The 22,585-nt window shown below is 44.5% G+C and overlaps 2 protein-coding genes across 5 annotated transcripts in view; both read left to right on the top strand.

The window, feature by feature from the left end:
- The window catches only part of LOC122544185 (urokinase plasminogen activator surface receptor-like), a 17,707-nt gene extending 7,075 nt beyond the window's left edge, over nucleotides 1-10,632 (top strand). Inside the window, exons 4-11 of one of the 3 annotated variants that reach the window (XM_043683237.1) lie at nucleotides 4,197-4,334; nucleotides 4,555-4,698; nucleotides 5,992-6,141; nucleotides 6,222-6,326; nucleotides 8,080-8,217; nucleotides 9,023-9,157; nucleotides 9,255-9,398; nucleotides 9,438-10,632. In XM_043683237.1, the coding sequence (XP_043539172.1) occupies nucleotides 4,197-4,334; nucleotides 4,555-4,698; nucleotides 5,992-6,141; nucleotides 6,222-6,326; nucleotides 8,080-8,217; nucleotides 9,023-9,157; nucleotides 9,255-9,398; nucleotides 9,438-9,664 (1,181 nt within the window). In that variant the 3' untranslated portion in view covers nucleotides 9,665-10,632. Of the gene's footprint in view, nucleotides 1-4,196; nucleotides 4,335-4,554; nucleotides 4,699-5,991; nucleotides 6,142-6,221; nucleotides 6,327-8,079; nucleotides 8,218-9,022; nucleotides 9,158-9,254 lie in introns of all 3 variants that reach the window. The other 2 variants (XM_043683236.1, XM_043683235.1) reach the window with 2 other exon arrangements.
- LOC122544186 (immunoglobulin superfamily member 22-like) overlaps nucleotides 1-22,585 on the top strand; it is a 789,994-nt gene that overhangs the window by 153,518 nt on the left and 613,891 nt on the right. The gene's annotated exons all lie outside the window — the stretch shown is intronic.

Here is a 22,585-nt window from a genome sequence, read left to right as displayed (position 1 = left end):
CGGCTGTCCCTCTGCTTGCCGTCACTTCCTCTGCTGCTCCCGCTCTTTCTGTGAAGGAGAGAGAAAACAAAACACCGATGCCCGCTACAGGTAAGTAATTTTGAAAAAAACTCTTACCTTAGCTGTAGTCTCCCGGGTTCACCTCAACTCGGCCGCTGCTCCCACTCAACGGATAGGTCACTATCGTATTCCACTCCTCAAGAACTTCCTCACACGTAGATGATGTCCTACTGATAATTTACATGCTACCATAACACTCCCTGTCTGTATACAACCAGCAACACAATCTGGTGCACTTATGCCCTATTCTCCTCTGCACTAACCTGCCATGGTCTCCATTTTCATCTTAGGATTCTATCTTTAAGATAATAACTCCCAGGAATACATTCTGATGCCTTTTCTGAGTATGCATGAATATATATTGTGTATTTCATTGTTTTGTCTTTCTGTTGTAAGTCCATTCACCTGTCAGGACTAAACACTTCTGCCTGAACCTCTACCTGTTCAGGTTTTCCTGCACCATCACGTCAAACACCGTGTCAGCTAATTGTACTTCTACTCCATCTTTCTCCTTAGCATTTGCTTCTTGCTGTGACTAATGACAGCGGGAGCTTGTTACTGCAGAATCTGGAAAAATTCCAGGGTATTTTTCTTTTAACTCCTCAATTCGCTGGCCTCCCTTTGGCTTTTCCACGAAAAGGGGATTCGTTCCCATCTTGGCTCCTGCTGAACTGTCCCCAAAAACAAACCATATTTCTGGAACTGACTCTGTTACTTCCTGAGTCTTGATTTGGTTCTCCAACCTGATCTTACACAGGGAAAAGCTAAATTTCTATTCCACGGATTACCATTCACTTGGATAACATGTCAGAAGGAGTGCAAATACATTTGTCTCTTACTATTTGTCTCTTACTTTCTCTTACTCTTACATTTGTCTCTTACTACATTTGTCTCTTACTATAGCTCCTGTGTCTCTCAAAATTTTAACTTCTTTCCCTTCTCCCCCTATTCTTCCTGAGTAAACTTTACCCACGGAGGTGAAGTTCTTATAGAGATCAGGCCATGACTCAATACTCAGCCCCTGCTTAGGCACTCTCCTGCAACTCTGACTTTTTTCGGAGTTTCCTTTACTACTTTGTTTAATCCCACTGACTTAGCCACTTTTAATGCACCTTTTTCCACAGTGCCTTTCTACAACGACCAGTATTGTGATTTTGCTCTTGCAGTAAAATCACTTTTTCCCAGGTCCTTTCTTAATCCATTGGCATGGTAATTTTCTGTATCCCACTCTATTCCAGTGAAAACACATTGAGACCTTTCACCTTTTTCTCACCCTCTTGGGTTTCCTTTTTCACCTGTGATACACTATTCCCAGTGTGATCTACTCTTTGTTTTGTAGTGCAGGATTTCCTCTTTGCCTAACTTCCAGCCCTCACAGGGTGATATTCCTGCCATAAGCTAAATTTCGTCTTAGGCACCAATGCATATTCATTTGCCATCTCTGCTTCTCTTCTCACTTCTTGAACTTTGTTCATCCACTTGAATTCTTATCATCTCAGGAAGTAAGTTTTTAAACTCCTCCAGCAGAATAACCTCTCTTAGAGTCTCATAGGTTTTGTCTATTTTTAAGCCCGCACCCATCTATCAAAATTACTATGTTTAATTCTTTCAAACTCAGCATAAGTCTGACCTGGTTCCTTCTTTATGCTTCTGATACCAATTCGCAAGCACTCAAAATAGCTTTTTTGACATCTGGATAATCTCTTGACTCCTCATCCGATAGCGCTGCAAATACCTCACTAGCTCTGCCTACCAGGTTAGTCAGAATTAGCATTACCTACAAGTTCTCTGGTCACTCCAAGTTCCTAGCCAATTTTTCAAATGAAATAAAAAGGGCTTTGACATCTTTCTCATCAAAAGGTGGCAATGTTTAACTTTCTCTCTTCATCTCCATCCTGTTAACTTGACTTTGCTGATTAATTCACAACTTGTGAAGTTCAAATTGCCTCTCCTTTTCATTTTCCTCTCTCTCTTTGCTCAGCTAAAAAAAACCTTCTTTCCCCTTCTTTTTCCTCTCTCTTTCTCCTCTCTTTTTACTCAGCTAAGAATCTTCTCTCCTTTTCTATAAGAAGTACAGTTGGTAAGTTTGCAGATGACACCAAAATTGGAGATGTAGTGGACAGCGAAGAGGGTTACCTCAGATTACAACAGGGTCTTGACCAGATGGGCCAATGGGCTGAGAAGTGGCAGGTGGAGTTTAATTAAGATAAATGTGAGGTGCTGCATTTTGGGAAAGCAAATCTTAGCAGGACTTATACATTTGATGGTAAGGTCCTAGGGAGTGTTGCTGATCAAAGAGACCTTGGAGTGCAGGTTCATAGCTCCTTAGGTTTACAAAATTGTGAGGGGCATGGATAGGGTAAATAGACAAAGTCTTTTCCCTCGGATTGGGGAGTCCAGAACTAGAGGGAATAGGTTTAGGATGAGAGGGGAAAGATATAAAAGAAACCTAAGGGGCAACTTTTCCACACAGAGGGTGGTACGTGTATGGAATAAGCTGCTAGAGGAGGTGGTGGAGGCTGGTACAATTGCAACATTTAAGAGGCATTTGGATGGTATATGAATAGGAAGGGTTTGGAGGGATATGGGCTGGGTGCTGGCAGGTGGGACTAGATTTGGTTAGGATACCTGGTTGGCATGGACGGGTTAGACCGAAGGGTCTGTTTCCATGCTGTATATCTCTATGACTCTAACGTGGCTCTTCTTTCCCTTTCTTTATCTTCTAACTCCATTTCCCTCAACTGCAATTTACATTTTTCTAACTTTATTGTACTTGTCTGTTTCTCTGATACACCTGAGTGCTGACCAACCTCATTACAATTTCAGCTTTTCTTTTGTTCCTGGTTAAAACAATTCTAACTTATTTGTTAATTCTAAAAATAGGTGTTTCCTCCGACTTTCTAAACTTCCTTGACAAATCTGGGAAGCATCTTCACACCCCAATCTCAACAACCAATGCCCTCACTTCTAATTTAACTAACCGCAAGTAACTGAATTAAACAAACTTTCTCACCCATGTTCTATTTAAAGAGCTGGGGTACTAATTGGCAAGTATTTAAATCTGCAGGGATCTTTTCTACTCCAAATCTGTTCAAAACTTCAGACTGAATCTGTCTGAACCTGTCCAAATCTCCGACCCACACCCCCAAACTGTCACAACTAGAAGATGAACCCCTCTGTTAGTTAAACCAGACAGCTAGAAAAACTCACCTCGCCTCCTAATCTGTTAAAACATTTAGGACAGAGAACTCCCAAATTCCACTATTTAAAGAAAATAGCATTTTTTTTAAAACTCTAGAAGTAAACATTAAAGAAATATTCACAATTCAAAGCCCCTCTTCCTCTTACCCGCTTATTATCTGCCTCCAAGTCTTAAACGATATACTATTCCAGCAAAACACCTTTTAAAATCACACCAACTTAATTTCAAAAGCTGCTGTCATCTTCTGTGTCTCTTTTCTTCCAGCTGAAAATCTCCCTGGCTCACCTTCTTCATTTTTACTGCGCATGAAAAGGTACCCTTGATACAGAGTGTTTCCTAATTTTTTTTGGAGAGCAAGATATTAGCCTTCCCTGCATTTCTGGCTCAGTGGTAGTTGCTCTCTGACCAATTTTCAAAATGCTGCATCTCTATACCTTCAACAGTGGATCGTCTCATTAGTTCGATGTTGGTAAAACAATAAGTTCAAACTTGATTGAGCACAATTTAAACTGTTTGGTTAAATTTGAATTGCTGGCAAAATAGCAACCAGAACTCAGGTATCTCTTTTATGGCCAAATGTTACATCTTTTCAGTTTTCCAGTACTCTCTGGGACTGCCATCTAGTCATATACACAGGGACTTGTAATCTCTCACTTTAGAACAGCATTCACTCTCCCTTAAAGGTACAGTACACGCCTTCAACTTCGTAACACTTGTCAATCTTTATTGCACCCTTTCCAGTTTAATAACTTTCCGCTAACAGGGCGACCAGATTATACACAATACTCCAAATATGAGTCCTACTCGCTGCTGAGCATGTCTATTTGAAAACATACACTTTGATAAAATGATAGACAAACATGTATGTATGGAATAACAGAGGAAGTGATTGTTTGTACTGAATCAAGGACAGTCAATCTCTGTGTGTTTATAGGTTCAACAACATCCAGCTACATTGCTAAAGGTTGTGGATTCTGCAACGATGCTTTTTCCTTCAACTTTGGTTCAATCGCTCTTTTCCAGGGATCCCGTTGCTGTAATTCTGACTTATGTAACAATGTCAATTATCAAGGTAAGGTCAGAAACATGTGGAACCAAGCAGCACCTTCGAGTGAATGACTCACTCAAAAAGGAACAAGTTGCAAGGCTGTCGGGGAAATGCTCACAGAGGAACGATGGGCTGAAATGCCTCATTCTGTTCTGTGTGACTGATTAATGACAAGGGTAACTCTGTTTCTCCCTCCCCATGGCAGTCCCATTGTAATCCTTAATGTTCGATATTATTCTTTCAGTACAACAGAACACATCAGTGAATGGTCTCGAGTGCTATGGGTGCTACAGTAATTCTGTCAGTGAGTGTGTCAACAGCTTAACCATTGTGAAATGTACAGGGATCGAGAATCGCTGCGGATATACTGACATTCAGCTGCCCATTGGTAAGTTTCTGAACTGATATCCCAAGAGACGAAATGTCACTCAGTGCCTCACTGAGGAAAACACTCTCAGGGAGGGAAGAATGAAAATGAAATTCAAACGTGAAATCCGGTTATGCCATGCAATGTTATTTCAGGAATATTCCTGCTGATGGTGTGAATCCTACAATCACAACCCACTCTGCGATTCTTCTCCAAACAGCCATCAAATGAACAATGACCGTCTTCCCTTCCACGTAATTCAAGCAGACAAAAAGGGAATTAGTATCTTCAAGGAGCAGAGAGATGGAGAGAGAGAGACAGATAGGGACAGGCAGAACTGAAAATTGCAATTTCGGATGATCATCACGTAGAAAGGAGGAGTAAAGAAATCTTGAGTGGTTGTAGGGGCAGGAGGAGCTTATGGTGATAGAGATGGATATAGAGGCTGAGGAGGTTGCAGAGATAGGGAGGGGTGTAAGGGCTGGAAGTGGTTACAGAGATGCTGGGTCTGGAGGTGGTTACAAAGATATGTAGGTGTGCTGGGGCTGGAGCAGTTTACAGAGGTAGGGAGGGGTGTCAGGGCTGGAGGAGGTGACAGAGGTGAGAGAGGTGGCGGGGCTGGAGAAGATTACAGAGCTAGGGAGGAGTTAGGGGCTGGGATGGGAGATGAAAGTGGTTTAAGGCAGGCTACAAAGATAGGGAGTACTGTCAGGTGTGGAGGCAGTTACAGAGATAGGGAGGCATGATGGGGCTAGCAGAGATTACAGAGTTAGAGTACAGTATACAGACGGGGGGAATTTACAAAGGTAGGGAGGGGTACAGGGGCTGGAGGAGTTACGTAAATAAGGATGGCTGTAGACACGAGGAGGTTGAAGGAAATAAGGAGATGTAGGGATGGAGCAGGTTTGAGACAGTGAAGGGCACAGATGCTGGAGGAAATTACGGAGATAGGGAGGCAGCTGACAAGATTACAGCGATGGGGAGGGTTTTGGCAGTTGGAGGAGATTACAGTGATAAGGCTGGATGCAAACACAGATCTAGGGAATGTTGCAGGAAGTGAGGTAGTGACACCGACATGGACAGGTGGAGGAGAAATCTCACGTGTGGATTCAAATTTCTCCTGAAGTCTCGTCCCAATCTTTGCAACTTGTTTTGTTTTATCTTTAGAAGAATATAAATGCATGTTTGAGTCTAAAGACCTTTTTCCAGGATTGCTGCTGGTTGTGGTTTTGCTTCAGGAACAAGCAAGTGGAATGAACAGGTTATTATACAATTGCTCAATTGAAAATACCTGGAACTTTCTATCACCAACAGTTGGAGGACACAGTTCGGTTATCGTCAAGGGATGTGTATCTGAGAGTGCCCGTCAGCTAGTCAAATCATCATCGGTTTTCGGAGTACAAACGGTTTCTGACATCCAGTTTTGTGAAGGGAATCTGTGTAACAATGAAAGAACTCTCCCAGGTACGAATACAGCATGGGTAGGTGGGAAACTGAAATCTACATTCATTCCGTCTAATATTCTGTCTTCATTCCCTGTGAAGGACGAAAATGTCAATCCTGTGACAGTGCGTCTGGAAGCTGTGAACCCACTCCAATACAATGCATCTCTTCAGACTGTAAAGCAATCTTGATCAAAGAAGACACTAGTAAGTAACCCAGGAACAAAGTCTGCTTCAAATAGCTGAAGATTCTTTCAGTCTAAATCATTGATACTTTATATGTTTGACTCTGGGATACATCACTTTTTAAAATTAATTCATTCATTTGTGGGACGCGAGTGTCACTGACTGGCCCAGCATTTACTGCCCATCCCTGGTCGTGATGTACTGCCTTCTTGAACCGTTTGTAGTCCACATGCTGTGGGTTGACCCACAATTCAATAGGGAGAAATTCCAGGATTTTGACCAAATGACAGTGAAGAAACAGCGATATACTTTCAAGTCAGAATAGTGAGTGGCTTAGAGGATAACTTGAATAAATGTCTTGAAGCAATCAAGGAGTGTACCAACACCAATCTCTTGCATTTATAAAACACCTTTAACATAGTGCAACACCTTGAAGGAATTTGACATGATTACATAATACTTGGTTTGACACCAAGTAAGAAATGGAGATATTACAACCGGCCACAGAGAGCAATGTGGAAAATGAAGGACCTTTGGAGCATCTTAAATGAGATAAAGGTGAGAGAAAGAGGGAGGTGCAGAGATAGAGTAAGAGACAGAGGTAGGGAGGAAGGTGCAGAGGTTTTTGGTGGGAATCCTAGACCTTGGGACCCCAGGCAGCTGAAGAGATGGCTACCACAAGTGGAGCGATGGGAATTGGGGACAAGGTAAAAGGAAAGAACTGGAGGGTCTGAGGGACCTCTGAGGCTTGCTGGGGCTGGAGGTAAAGATCTAGACCCCCATGAGTGGTTTGGAGGGGTGGGGGGGGGGGGGGGGGTTCATCTGTTCTGTGATCGGTCAATAAGCACTCACAATCAGTCCAGGTCTTTAAGACTTCATTCTTTATTTCTTCATACGGCTGTGAAACACAGAAGTTGTGTACTTCCGTATTCCTCAGAGGAGCGGCACACATGGCTTAACACAAAGACATTTCTCTACTTTTCTTAATGAAGGGTACAGGCCATGATCACATAGTATATTCAAACAATTACCAATCACTACACGATACTGCTTTATTTGACAGTTACTTCCTGGGAACCAACTATATTTTCCAACACTCAGACCACCCTTATCTCACTAACCGCACCATTTCACCTGCATCTGAAGGTCAGTTAGGATGGCCAATAGAGTTATTTCTATGCCTTAAAAGGCACATTGTCTGCTAATCTCTATTGAAGCAGACTGAGGTTAATCACTTATGCAGCTATAGCAGAATTAGCAGTTAGTAACTGAAAAGCCATTTTATGCAGCTTTAGCAGAATTGTCAGTTTGCAGCCTAAAAGCCATTTTGTTACATTATTTGTTTTGAGAAGCCATCTTGTTGCCACCTAGGTTATTGACAGCATCTGTTAAATGGTTATCCCTGATAACAACTAGTCACCTCCACCTGTATTCAGGTTTCAGATCTTCAGAGAAAGTTCAGAGAAAGGGATAGAGAGAAGTTTAGGGGCTGGAGGAAGTAACAGATAGGGAGGAGTCTAGAGACTGGGGAATGTTACAGAAATAGGGAGGCATGTAGTGCCTGAATGAGGTTACACAGGTATGGAGGGGTAGAGAGGCTGCGGGAGTTTACAGAGATCAGGATGAGTGGTGGGACTCGTGGAGGGAAGCCTTTAATATTGGAAGTACAATATTCCAGGAATGAACTTCAGCCAGAACAATAGGGCAGCCATCTGCCTGCATGATCCTTCCTCTGGGTTTTGTCTCAGTTAAATGCCTGACTCTGTTTGTACAGGTGGGACGATCAGACAGTTTGGCGTTCGTGGTTGTGGGAACTGTACTGGCAATCTGTCCTTTAACGCTGGGACATTCTCAGTGGAAACATCTGAGTCCTGCTGCCAATCAGAGCTCTGCAATGACACAGTAATCACAGGTAGGTCATAAACACACACACACACACATACACACACACACAAAGGTAGCATGCTATGTCCATGTCAAAATGTGAAAGTATCTGTCGCAAAGATAGAGGCCATTCAGTCCATCTGCTGCACGCTGGTGCTTTCATGCTCCACATGGACATCCTCCATCCCCCCCTACACCCTCCCCCCACCTCAGCTCACCCCATTGCTATAGTCTTAGATTCTTTTCTCCCCCATGGATTTAATGGAGCTTCCAACTTAAACTGACATGATACCACTTTCAAAGGTGACAAGCCCACAGTCTCCTAGTCCCTCAATAAGGACGATTCTCCTAAATTCCTGCTTGGATTATTGTGTCTCTGATATTGATGGCCCTTGGGTCTGGTGTCTCCCACACCTTCTCTACCCTATCAACACCTTTCATTGATGTGAGAAAATAAACAGAATTCCCTCTTAGCTTGCTCCCTTTTAGAAAGAAGAGAACCAGATATCTACAGATAAATCCAATAGCTTCTGAAGGCAATCTTCGAAATCTCAAGTTCACCTTCTCCCGTGCCTCTACATGCTTTGATGACGGAGACTAGAACTTTCACAATGATGCTGTTGTGGCTAATGCAAATATGGCTACATCATCTGACCTTATCCACCTGAGTGCTCCCCTTAGCCTTCACCTCTATTTGGACAGCTATTATCCAATATGAATATGACTTCCTTATGATTCCAACAAAGGATGCTCCCTTAGGATTTTTGATACAAGGACGCATTGAGGAAATTGCACAGTGAAACTGACATGTGCCTTTCTTTTCTGTTGCTCAGGAAAAATAAACACCACCTATAATGGGCTGGAGTGTTACGGATGCATGCCATTTAGGAACACGAGCTGCGTAGATCGCAGGAACTTGGTGAAATGTGTCGGGCATCAGACACGCTGTCTTCACTACTCAGCTACAGGTGAGTCTTGGGTTTTACCGTATCAATTGTCTCCCAACGTAACACTGACGCAGCATCAACGTATCATTCGCCTCACACCGACTTTACCTCTTTTCAGATTTCCCAGAGCACAATGTAATCGTTAAAGGCTGTGCATCTGAGAGCTTCTGCAGAAACTCAGACGTCATGAAGTTTTACAACCTGCAGCCAAAACAAGACTTCTACTGTTGCCAAGACAACGGCTGCAACCTTAGGAATTCAGGTGGCAGCACAGTACAGACAGCAATGCCCACAGATTCAGGGGGCAGCACAGTACAGACGGCAATGCCCACAGATTCAGGGGGCAGCACAGTACAGACAGCAATGCCCACAGATTCAGGGGGCAGCACAGTACAGACAGCAATGCCCGCAGATTCAGGGGGCAGCACAGTACAGACAGCAATGCCCGCAGATTCAGGGGGCAGCACAGTACAGACAGTGACCTTTCTGCTCCTGCCATTAGTTGTCCTTGTACAGGACTTGTTTTAGTCAGGGGTGTGAGAGAATTCTGCTGCGTTGTGGGAGATTAGCAGATGATCCTGTCAGAGAGGGGAAGAATTTGGTTTTCCTGAGTTGTTGTGTAACTGGAACATGCTGCCTGAAAGGGCAAGGGATGCAGATTCAACTTGACACAGGGAGAATTGGAGAAACATTTTATCATGAAAAATTCACAGGGTTTGGGATGAGTGGGACTTGCTGCATAGCACACTTGAGCTAGCACAGTTATGGCTGCTTGAAGACTCAATGAATCATCTGTTGGAATCACTAATATAACATGGGGATGTCTTTCTTCTCTCGTTTCAAACAAAATTTTATTTTTGGGTCTCCATCTTTCAGTTGATTAGAATCCCTGCAGATTCTCTGTACTTAGCCTTCCATAATGTTTGTACCTTGGCTTTAATCCAGGTCAGTCATTCCTCTGTTCCTCTGACAATATTTACAGACATTCTCCTGTGTTGATCATGGTTCAGTTGGTGACTGAAGCCTCTGATTCAGTGGATGGTGGGTTTGAGTAGCACTGCAGGAAGTTGAATAGAATATGTCGGCTGATACCAACAGTGAAGAACAGCATACTGTAAGAGGAACAGTGTGGAGAAAATGTTGCATCATCAGAGAGTCAGCACAGAGAGAGTGCCACACTGTCAGAGGGACAGTACTGACACAGGGCTGTAAATATTGGAGGTTCATGCAAGGAATTGAGGTGTGGATTGGGGGCAGGGAGGGAAAGTTGGTGGTGTAGTGGTGGTGCGTTCATTCTCTGAACTGTGTACCAGCTCTGTTTATCATTCCCATAGGAGATTGCCTGGAGATTTACAGTTCAGGATAATTTCAAGATGTTAAAGTAACACAATTATTGAATGCAAATCACATTCAGAAAGCTGATCGTTAAACTTCGCTGGACTCTAATTGAATATTCCGCAATAAACTGATCAATGCTGAATTTCATTCAGAAGACATGAGAGTGGTTGTACAAATGGGCCATGTGATTATTTATCTCAGGCAAGATTTGAAAGCACAAACAAACAATTCACAGACACGCATTTGCATCTTGGCAATATTCCACAAACAATGAGTTCTGCAAATGAGCCTGAATATGCATCATTTTTCCATACCCCTGTAGGTTACAGTGAGGCAGGAGGTTACTCTGCAGGCTTCCTGCAGTGAGGAATTCACCTCCTGACTCCCCAAAGCCTGTCCACCATCAACAAGGCACAAGTCAGGAATGTGATGGAATACTCCACTTTTGCTTGGACGAGTGCCGCTCCAACAACACTCAAGAAGCCTGATACCATTCAGGACAGAACAGCCCACTTGCTTGGCACCAAACTCACAAACGTCCACCGCCTCCAATACCGACACTCAGTAGCAGCAGTGTGTACTATCGACATGATGCATTGCCGAAATTCGTCAAAGATTCTTAGACAGCAAAAGACAAAGGACAACAGGGACTTGAGAACATCATTCCTTTCAAGTTCCCCTCCAAGCCACTCACCACCCCATGTGTAGCCTTCTGTGTTGTTGGATCAGAAAATGAAAATTCCCTTCCAAGGGGCATTGTGGGTCTACCTGCAGCACATGGACTGCAGTGATTCAAACTGGCAGCTCACCACCACCTTGTCAATGGGGCAATTAGGAATGGACAATAAATGCTGGACCAGACAGCAATGCCCACAGCCAACCAATCAATATAAGGATATAGAAATGCACCAGCAGAAGCTGAAAGAGAAGTGAGTGTCACAGATTATAGTGATTGAAGTAGAAAGATAAGGACAAATGGAGAATGTGAGTTAGTGCAATGTTGCAGAGACAGAGTGAGTGAGAGAGATTAATGTCAGTGGCAGATAAAGACATTCCTAATTTTGAACTGAAATCTCAAGGAATATAATAAACCCATCAGGTTTGAGAGAAAAGGGGCAATTCAGATATCCGATGGAGGGCTAGCCAAGTTAGTAGCCAAGTTGGTGTGACATTGACACAGGATTGTTACTTGCGGAGGAGATGCAGAACAGCTACAAAGCTGTTTCTAAAAATAGAGAAAGTTCATTTATCCCACAGGTTCCTAATTCACCAACTGCTGCCCCCTCTCTCCTGAAGACTCAGCTCCCATACAATCAAGTCCTTTACCTCTCCTGAGGGCCCAGATTGGAGTCCCAGCTGACTCCTGGGGGTGACACTGACTGAGCTCCCTGCTGACCCTGGGGGGTGACCCTGACTGAGCTCCCTGCTGACCCCTGGGGGGGTGACTCTGACTCTGACTGAGCTCCCAGCTGACCCCTGAGGGTGACCCTGAGCTCCCTGCTGATCCCGAGCTCCCTGCTGACCCCGGGGGGGTGACCCTGACTGAGCTCCCAGCTGACCCCTGAGGGTGACCCTGAGCTCTTTGCTAACCCTTGGGGGTGACCCAGACTGAGCTCCCTGCTGACCCCGGGGGGTGACCCTGACTGAGCTCCCAGCTGACCCCTGAGGGTGACCCTGAGCTCTTTGCTAACCCTTGGGGGTGACCCAGACTGAGCTCCCTGCTGACCCTGGGGGGTGACCCTGACTGAGCTCCCTGCTGACCCCTGGGGGGGTGACTCTGACTCTGACTGAGCTCCCAGCTGACCCCTGAGGGTGACCCTGAGCTCCCTGCTGACCCCGAGCTCCCTGCTGACCCCGGGGGTTGATCCTGACTGAGCTCCCTGCTGACCCCTGGGGGGGTGACCCTGACTCTGACTGAGCTCCCAGCTGACTCCTGGGGATGACCCTGAGCTCTTTGCTAACCCTTGGGGGTGACCCAGGCTGAGCTCCCTGCTGACGCCTGGAGCTGACTGATCTTGGACCCTGCTGACCCAGGGAGTGACCCTAACTGAGCTCCCTGCTGACTCCTGGGGGTGACACTGACTGAAGGCCTGACTGACCCCTGGGGGTGACCTTGACTGATCTTGGTGTAACGATAGCCAACCTATCCCCAGAATTAGAAGCAGAGATGTCGAGAAAGGGAAGGGAGGAGTCAGAGGTGGAACAGGAGAGGGTTAGGTAGGATGGAAAGTGTAACCAAAATTGATCATCTTTGCCAATTCCAGGCGAGAAAGGGAAGTAGTGCCAACAATGTCATCAATGTCTCAGAGAAAGAGATGTGGGTAAGGGCCAGAATACTACTGGAGCAAGGAATGTTCCACACACCCCACAAAGTGAGAGGAAAAAACCTGGACCAGGAGTCTGTGGCCATCCCTCTGACCTGAAGAAAGTGAAAGGAGTGAAAGAGAATTTTTTTCAGGATAAAGCCTTTTTTTTCCAGGAAGAAGCGGAGATCTCTGAGGCCATCCTGATGGACGACGGACATGCAAAAGGATTGCATGCTCATGGTAAAGAGGAGGCAGCCTGGAGTCAGACAAGTGAAAATTCTGAAAGTCACGTCAGAGGAATTGTGGATGGAAGTGGGAAGGGACTGAACAAGGGGAGAATAAGTCCGGTTGAGTTAGAAAGAGATGAATTCTGTGGGGCAGGAACAAGCATAGGCAATGACTTTGCCCAGACAGCCCTGTTTGTGGATTTTGGGAAGGTGAAAGAACTGACTTGGTTGGGTGGGCTCTGAGCTGGGAGGCAATTGGGGAGGAGATTACCAGATAAAATGAGATTAGTGACCACTGAGGACACAATACATTGATGTTCTACATTGGGGTCATTGTCAAAGGGGAAATGGAGAGAGGTGTCTGAGAACTGGTATTTAGCGCTTGCAATGTAAAGGTCAGTGAGCCAGTCAACAACAGCACCACCCTTGTGGGTCAACACAATTAGAAAGCCAGGGTTGGATCTGAGAACACAGGGTGCAGTCAGTTCAGGGTTAAATAGGATTGAATGGGTGAGTTGGCTGGAAGGGAAATTAAAGTGACCAATATCATGTCGACAGTTCTCAATGAAAAGGTCAAATGTAGGTAAGAGGCCAGAGGGAAAGGTCCCAGTGGATGGGGAGTGCTGGAGGAAGGTGAAGATGTCTGTTGGACACTGGAAAGCACTCCTGTCTTACTTTAAACTGTTCAGCTGGTGAAGCTCCAAGAACTTTATATGTTTCAATGTCATCACCCCACATTGTTCTAAACTCCCAGAGAATACAGGCCCAGTCTACTCAATGTCTTCTAATATGGCAACCTGCTCATCCCAGTTATCAGTCTTGTGACCTTTCAATGCATCATGCTCTCAGGTAGGTAAAGAAATTCAGATAAGGATGTCAAAACAGTACACTGTACTTTAGGTGTGTGCTCACCAAGTCCCTGTAGAGTTAAGACAAACGTATGTACTTCTATATGCCAGCTGCCTTGGAAGGAACGCTGAGTGAGAGTGTGAGAGTGTGTGTGAGAGGGAGAGCGAGCGAGAGCGAGAGCATGTATACAACATGTACACAACGTGTATGTTGAATTTACTGCTTTTGGCGAAATGTTGCCAAAATGAAGTTCTTCTGTCATCGTGTGTAATGCCATTGCTTGAGGCAAGATGTCACACAATTAATCTTGAGGCCCCTGCTGTAAACGATGGAGGTTACAGAGTGTGGAAATTGGCCATTCAGACCAACTGGCCCACACTTCTTGTGTGTCTTCACCCACAACTCTACCACATCGACAGACCCTTATTTAAAGATTGTTGGGTAGGACAGGCATAATCATTGCTCGATAGTTGCATAAATGCTGAAGCATTCTATCCTGCATTCATCAGCTCTCGGATGCAAGAAACCGGAATGTGGATTTAGATAACACGCTGTTTACATCGAACATGAGTTGTCAGAGCACAGCATGGGAATGATTTTCTCACAGTCATTTTGATTTTTGCAATGATGACATGCCATCGGCCATGTGGCAAAGATGATTCGTCGATTTGATGGTTGACCATTTGGACCGAGAATGATATCCGTTTGAGAATTCTACATATTCAGCTTTTTGTTTTCCTGCCTTTTCCACTCAGGGAGAAAAGGGGAAAAGAGCGAGAGAGTGCTTCTTTCCCTCTGGTGCTGTCCTGGCCCTGGGAACATGTAAGCACTCTGCAGCTTAAACAGAGGGATGTTTTCAGGCAGAATTGTCTGAACTCAAAGACTCATGGTGAAAATCATCCCTGAATTCTCCTTCTTTCCGCTACAAAAAGTGACATTGTACCAACACAGCTCAACAGAGAACACAATGTTCAAGTTATAAAATGTTCCTTTTTTCAGCTTTGAAGTCCAACATCTCTTTCAATTCATAGTTCCAAACAAAGTGTGGCATTTTACACTCAAGAGCACACAAGCAAAGTTCTTTTTGCCAGATACTGGATAAATTTTATGATCGATCGCAGATGGAACTTTGTGACTGATTCTATGTCCAACTTCTGGAAGGATATCATGTCCTTAGAGAGGTTGGAAAGATGTTTGAACAGAATGGTACCAGGGATGGGGGAAGTTTGGTTCATGTGGAGAGATAGGGGATGTTAGAATTATTCTCCTTAGTGCACAGGTTGTTAAAAGGTGAGATCGTTGACATTTTTGAAATCATGGCAGATCTTAACAGAGAAAACAAGGAGCTATTTCCAGAGGAAGGAAAGTCAGAAACCAAAAAAAAAAACACATTTTGAAGATGGCCAGCAGAACAGCCAAATGATATGAGGGGGAAAAATATTTAATGCAGGGATTTGTTGTCATCTGGAATGCAATAACAAAAACAGCTAGGAGGAAGATTCAACAAGAATTTCAAAAGACAGTTGCATACTTACATGAAGGGGAATAAACATGCAGGTCCTGGGCCTCCTCCACCGCCGTTCCCTCACCACCCGGCGCCTGGAGGAAGAACGCCTCATCTTCCGCCTCAGAACACTTCAACCCCAGGGCATCAATGTGGATTTCACCAGTTCCCTCATTTCCCCTTCCCCCACCTCACCCCAGCTCCAGCCTTCCAGCTCAGCACCACCCTCATGACCTGTCCTACCTGCCTATCTTCTTTTCCACCTATCCACTTCACCCTCCTCTCTGACCTTTCACCTTCATCCTACATTCACCCATTGTACACTTTGCTACCTTTCCCCACCCTCCTCTCTGACTTATCACCTCCATCCCCACCCCCACTCACCTTTTTTCTCTATACTACTTTCTCCCCACCCCCACCCCTCTCTCATTTATCTCTCCACTCTGCAGGCACCCTGCCTCTACCCCTGATGAAGGGCTTTTGCCCGAAACGTCAATTCTCCTGCTCCTCAGATGCTGCTGTGCTTTTCCAGCACCACTCTATCTACAGTCTGGTTTCCAGCATCTGCAGTCTTTGTTTTTACCTTGAGGAAAGAAAAGATGAGGGTGTGAGGAGAGGACTTTCAATGAGACAGCAAAGGAATGAAGGGGGAACAATGCCCATCTTCTCTGCTGTATCATTGTACAGGAATCTTCTCGCTACAGAAGCCAACGTTCCATTTGCCTCTGCACCACCTGCTGCAACCTGTAATGCTTACTCACAGTGACTGGTGTACAGGCACACCCAGGTCTCATTGCATCTTCCCCTTTTCCAATCTATCGCCATTCAGATCAATATCTGCCTTTTTATTTTTGCTCCCAAGACAGATATCTTCACAGTTATGCATACAAAACAGTATTTGAGTCTGCAACACTCCCTCAGAACTCACTGTCTGTCAGTGCAGCGCTGCATCAGTACTGACCCTCCATAATGCACCACCCATCAGTACTGAACCTGCAACCATGCATCACTATCTCAGTCTGCCAATCATAGAGTCACAGATTTGTACAGCACGGAAACAGATTGTTTGGTCCAACTCATTCATGCTGACTAGACATCTTAAATTAATCTATCCCCATTTGCCAGCATTTGGCCACTAAACCTTTCCTATTCACGTACCCATCCAGATGCTTTTTAAATGTAATTATACCAACCTCCATCACTTCCTCTGGCAGCTCATTCTATACATATACCACCCTCTGAGGAATTAAGTTGCCCCTTAGGTCCCTTTTACATCTTCCCTCTCTCACCTTAAAACTGGTTTTGGACTCCCTGACCTTGGGGAAAAAGGACCTTGGCTATTCACCATATTTTTGACCCTCATGAATTTATAAACCTCCATGAAGTCACCCTTCAGTTTCTGATGCTCCAGGGAAATAGCCACACCCTATTCAGCTTCCCCCTCTAGCTCAAATCCTCCAACCCCAGCCATATCCATATAAATCTTTTCTGCACCCTTTCAAGTTTCACAACATCCTTCCGCTAGCAGGGAGACCAAAAGTGGATGCAGTATTCCAAAAGTGGCCAAAATAATGCCCTGTTCTGCCTTCAAGGAATTGTGAACCTGCACCCTACGGTCTCTTTGGCTGGCAACACTGTCCAGGATCCCACTACTAAATGTAGAAGTCCTGCCCTCATTTGCCTAGTCAAAATGCAACACTTCACATTCACCTAATTTAAACTCCTTCTGCCAGTCCTCAGCCTATCGGATCAAGGTACCATTTTACTCTGAAATAATCTTCAGTGTCCACTACGCCTTCAATTTTAGTGTCATCTGCAAATGTATTAACCGTACCTCTTATATTCACAACCAAATAATTTATATAAGTGATAAAAAGAATGGACCTAGCACCTATCCTTGAAGCACACCGCAGGTCACAGGCCTCCAGTCTGATAAACAACCCTGTACCACCACTCTCTGTCTTAATTAGATTAGATTCCCTAAAGTGTGGAAACAGGCCCTTCAGCCCAACCAGTCCACACCAACCCTCTGAAGAGTTACCCACCCAGACCCATTTCCCTCTGACTAAAGCACCTAATACTATGGGCAATTTAGCATGGCCAATTCATCTGACCTGCACATCTTTGACTGCGGGAGAAAACTGGAGCACCCAGACAAAACCCACGCAGACATGGGGAGAATGTGCAAACTCCACACAGACAGTCTCCCGAGGCCAGAATCGAACCTGGGACCCTGGTGCTGTGAGGCAGCAGTGCTATCCAATGAGCCGTGTCTTCTACCTTACAGCCAGTTTTGAATCCAAATGGCTAGCTCTCTATGGATTCCATATGATTCCAACTTTGCTAATCAGCCTACTGTGTGTAACTTTGTCGAACACTTTACTGAAGGCCACATGTCCACCCCTCTGCTGTTATGAATCTGCTTCAAAAAACTCAATTGAGTTAGTGAGGCACAATTTCGCATGCACAAAGCTATCCTCATTGTCCCTAATCAGTCCTTGCCTTTTCATATATAATGTCTGTCAGAAGCACTTCCAACAACTTACTCACCACTGATGTCAGGCTCAGCAGTCTATAGTTCCCTGGCTTTTCCTTACCATGTTTCTTAACCGATGGCACCACATTAGCCACTCTCCAGTCTTCAAGCCATTGACGATACAAATATCTAAGCAAGGGACCCAGCAATCACTTCCCTAACTTGCCGGAAAACTCTGGGAAATACATGATCAAGTCATACAGTCATAGAGATACAGAACATAGAATGTCACAGCGTTCAGCCCTCGATGTTGTGCCAACCTATGAAATTAATCTGATGGCCATCTAACCTACACCGTTCCATTATTATCCATAGGTATGTCCAATGACCATTTAGATGCCCTTAACATCAGCGAGTCTACTACTGTTGCAGGCGGGCTGTACCATGCCCTTACTACTGAGTAAAGAAACTACCCTGATATCTGTCCTGAATCTATCACCCCTCAATTTAAAGCTATATCTCCTCATGTTAACTTTCACCATCTAAGGAAAAAGACTCTCACTATCCACCCTATCTAACCCTCTGATTATTTCATATCCCAATTAAGTCACCTCTCAACTTTCTCTCCAACGAAAACAGCCTCAGTTTCCTCAGGTTTTCCTCATAAGACCTTCCTTCCATACCAGGCAACATCCTAGTAAATCTCCTATGAATCCTTTCCAAAGCTTCCACATCCTTCCTGTATTGTGGTGACCAGAACTGTACGCAATACTCCAGGTGCAGCCTTAACATTGTCTTGTCCAGCTGAAGCATAACCTTGTGGCTCTGAAACACAAATGTCCTACCAATAAATGCCAACACAGGATATGCCTTCTTAACAACCCTATCAATCTGGGTAGCAACTTTCAGTGATTTATGCACGTTGACACCAAGATCTCTCTATGCATCTTCACTGCCAAGAATTTTACCATTACCCCAACACTGTGCATTCCTGTTACTCCTTCCAAAGTGAATAATTACACTTTTACATATTAAACTCCATCTGCCACCTCTCAGCCCAACTCTGCAGCTTATCTATGTCTATCCGTAACCTACATTATCCTTTATCACTATCCACAACTCTACCGACCTTAATGTCTTTGCAAATTTACGAACCCATCCTTCTACGCCTACATCCAAATAATTTACAAAAATGACAATCAGCACTGGCCCCAAAACAGATCTTTGCGACACACCACTGAACTCCACGATGAACATTTTCCATCTACTACCACCCTCTGTCTTCTTTCAGCTAGTCAGTTTCTGATCCAAACTGCTAAAGCACCTTCAATCCCGAAACTCGGTATTTTGTGCATTAGTCTACCCTGTGGAACCACATCAATCGCTTTACCTTCATCCACCTTTTTTATCACCTTCTTGAAGAACTTAATGGTTTGTGAGGCACGACTTACCCTTCACAAAACTGTGTTGACTATCCCTAATCAAATTATTCCTTTCCAGATGATTATAATTACTATCTCTTATAACCTTTTCCAATAGTTCACCCACAACCGAAGTAAGGCTCACTGGTCTATAATTACCAGGGTTGTCCCGACTCCCCTTCTTAAACAGGGGAACAACATTTGCTATCCTCCAGTCTTCTGGCCCTACTCCTATCGACAATGACGATATAAAGATCAAAGCAAAAGGCCCTGTAATCGCTTCCCTGGCTTCCCAGAGAATCCAAGGTCAAATCCCACCTGGCCTAGGGGTCGCATCTATTTTCAGATCTTCCAAAATTGTTAAAACCGCCTCTTTGTCAAACACAATCCCATCCAATCTAGTAGCCTGCATCTCCGTATTCTCACTAACATTGCCCTTTTCCAATGTGAATACTGATGAAAAGTATTCATTAAGCACTTCCCCGATGTCCTCAGAATCCACACACAGCTCCCCACCTCTACCTTTGATTGGCTCTCATCTTACTGTAGGGAAAAAGTGAGGACTGCAGATGCTGGAGATCAGAGCTGAAAATGTGTTGCTGAAAAAGCGCAGCAGGTCCGGCAGCATCCAAGGAGCAGGAGAATCGACGTTTCGGGCATGAGCTCTTCTTCAGGAATCAAGTTTCCTGAAGAAGGGCTCATGCCCGAAACATCGATTCTCCTGCTCCTTGGATGCTGCCTGACCTGCTGCGCTTTTCCAGCAACACATTTCCAGCTCTCATCTTACTGTAGTCATTCTTTTATTCCTGATACATCTGTGATCCTATCAGCCAACAATTTCTCATATCCCTTCCTCTTCTTAGCCCTCTCTTTCGATCTTTTCTAGCTAACTTATAACTCTTAAGCCCCCTAACTGAGCCTTCATGCCTCGTACTCAACATAAGCCTCTTCTTCCTCTTGACAAGAGCTTCAAATTTCTTTCGTAAACCATTACCCCTCTCTCGATAACTATCTCCCTGCCTGGTAATTGCATACTTATCAAGGACCCGCAGTAGCTGTTCTTTGAGTAAGCTCTACATTTCAAGCGTGTCCATTCCTGCAGTTTCCTCCCCCATTCTAACTCTCGCCTAATCACATCATAATTGCCTTTCTCTCAGATATACCTCTTTCCCTGCGGTATATACCTATCCCTGCCCATTGCTATTGTAAACATAACCAAATTGTGGTCACTATCGCCAAAGTGTTCACCTACCTCCAAATCTATCACCTGACCAGGTTCATTCCCCAGTACCAAACCCAATATAGAATCGCCCCTTGTTGGCCTGTCTACATTCTGTGTCAGAAAACCCTCCTGCGCATATTGAACAAAAACTGACCCATCTAAATGACTTGTACTATAATATTCCCAGTCAATATTGGGAAGTTAAAGTCACCCATAACAACTACCCTGTTACTCTTGCTCCTATCAAGAATCATCTTTGCTATCATTTCCTCTACATCCCTGGAACAATTCAGACACCTCTGGAAAACTCCCAACATTGTGACCTCTCCTTTCCGGTTTCTAACCTCAGCCAAAGCGACCTCAGTGGATGAGTCTCGGCTGCTGTAATACTACCCTTGATTATCAAGGCCACACCTCCCCTGCCTTTACCATCTTCTCTGTTCTTACTGAAACATCTAAATTCCAGAATCTGCAACAACCATTCCTGTCCCTCCTCTAGCCATGTCTCTGAAGTGGCCACAATATCGAAATCCCAGGTACCACCCATGCTGCAAGTCCACCCACCTTATTCCAGATGCTCCTGGCCTTGGAGTACACACATTTGAAACCAACATCCTAAAGGCCGGTTTTGACAAGATTTGTAGCTCAGTTTGAGGTTCTGGATGTAAGTTTGGGCGCTGAACTAAGAGGTTCATTTTCAGATGTTTCATCACCATACCACGTAACATCATCAGTGAGCTGCCGGTGATGCACTGTTGGTACGGCCCGCTTTTTATTTACGTGTTTAGGTTTCCTTGGGTTGGTGATGCCATTTCCTGTAGTGATGTCATTTCCTATTCCTTTTCTCAAGGTTGTAAATGGGATCCAAGTCAATGTGTTTGTTGATGGGAGTTTTGGTTGGAGTGCCATGCTTCTAGGAATTCTAGTGCATGTCTCTGTTTGACTTCTCCTATGATGGATTTGTTGGCCCAGTCAAAGTGGTATCCTTCCTCTCTATATCTGAAGATAGTAATGAGAGTGGGTCATTTTTTTTGTGGCTAATTGAAATTCATATGTCCCGGCGGCTAGTTTTCTGTCTGTTTGTCCAATGTAGTTCTTGCAAAGTATTTTGCAAATTACATTACTTTTGTTTGTTGTATGCATTGGGTCTTTCAAGTTCATCAGCTACTGTTTTAGGGTGTTGGTAGGTTTTGTAGTAGTTCCTCGCTTCAATAGCGCATGGCATGGGCAACAAACCAGAGATAACAACTCTATGTGTTTTAGCTCTAAGCTTCCACCATACCTCTCTGAATTCCTGCCTTAGATCCCCACCTTTCTTCCTATCTATGTCGTTGGTGCTTATGTAGACCACAACTTGCGGCTGCTCCCCTTCTCCCTCAAGGATCCCAAAAACACTAGACACATCACGAACCCTGGCACTTGGGAGTAACACAACACAGAAACAGACGCTTCAGTCCAACTTGTCCATGCCGACCATATAGCATAACTTAATCTAGTCCCATTTGCCAGCAATTAGTCGATATCCCTCTAAACCCTTCCTAACCATGTACCCATCCAGATGCCATTTAAATGTTGTAATTGTACTGGGGATTAATCCATCTTTGTGGGTTTCAAGACATCAAGCACCACCTCCACTGTAATATGAACGCTTTTCAAGATATCACTTTATTTCTCGAAGTTCTCTAGTTTTGATACCACATTCTACAGAGGGTTCATTGAGAGTACCCAGAGCTGATGCATCACTGTTAGTTCGTGAACTGCACCATCTGGATCGTAAGACCCGACAATGAATAGTAGGACAGGTCGCCATACTATAGGAAGGATGTGGAGGCACTGGAACGGGTGCAGAGGAGGTTTACCAGGATGTTGCCTGGTATGGTAGGAAGATCGTATGAGGAAAGGCTGAGGCACTTGGGGCTGTTTTCATTGGAGAAAAGAAGGTTTAGGGGTGACTTGATAGAGGTGTAAAAGATGATTAGGGGTTTAGATAGGGACGACAGTGAGAATCTTTTTCCACGTATGGAGTCAGCTATAACAAGGGGGCATAGCTTTAAATTAAGCGGGGGTAGGTATAGGACAGATGTTGGGGGTAGATTCTTTACTCAG

Source organism: Chiloscyllium plagiosum, chromosome 47, assembly GCF_004010195.1.
Source record: "Chiloscyllium plagiosum isolate BGI_BamShark_2017 chromosome 47, ASM401019v2, whole genome shotgun sequence".
Taxonomy (NCBI): Eukaryota; Metazoa; Chordata; class Chondrichthyes; order Orectolobiformes; family Hemiscylliidae; genus Chiloscyllium; species Chiloscyllium plagiosum.
The sequence above is the reverse complement of the archived record's forward strand: the minus strand, read 5'-3'. Positions and strand labels throughout refer to the sequence as shown.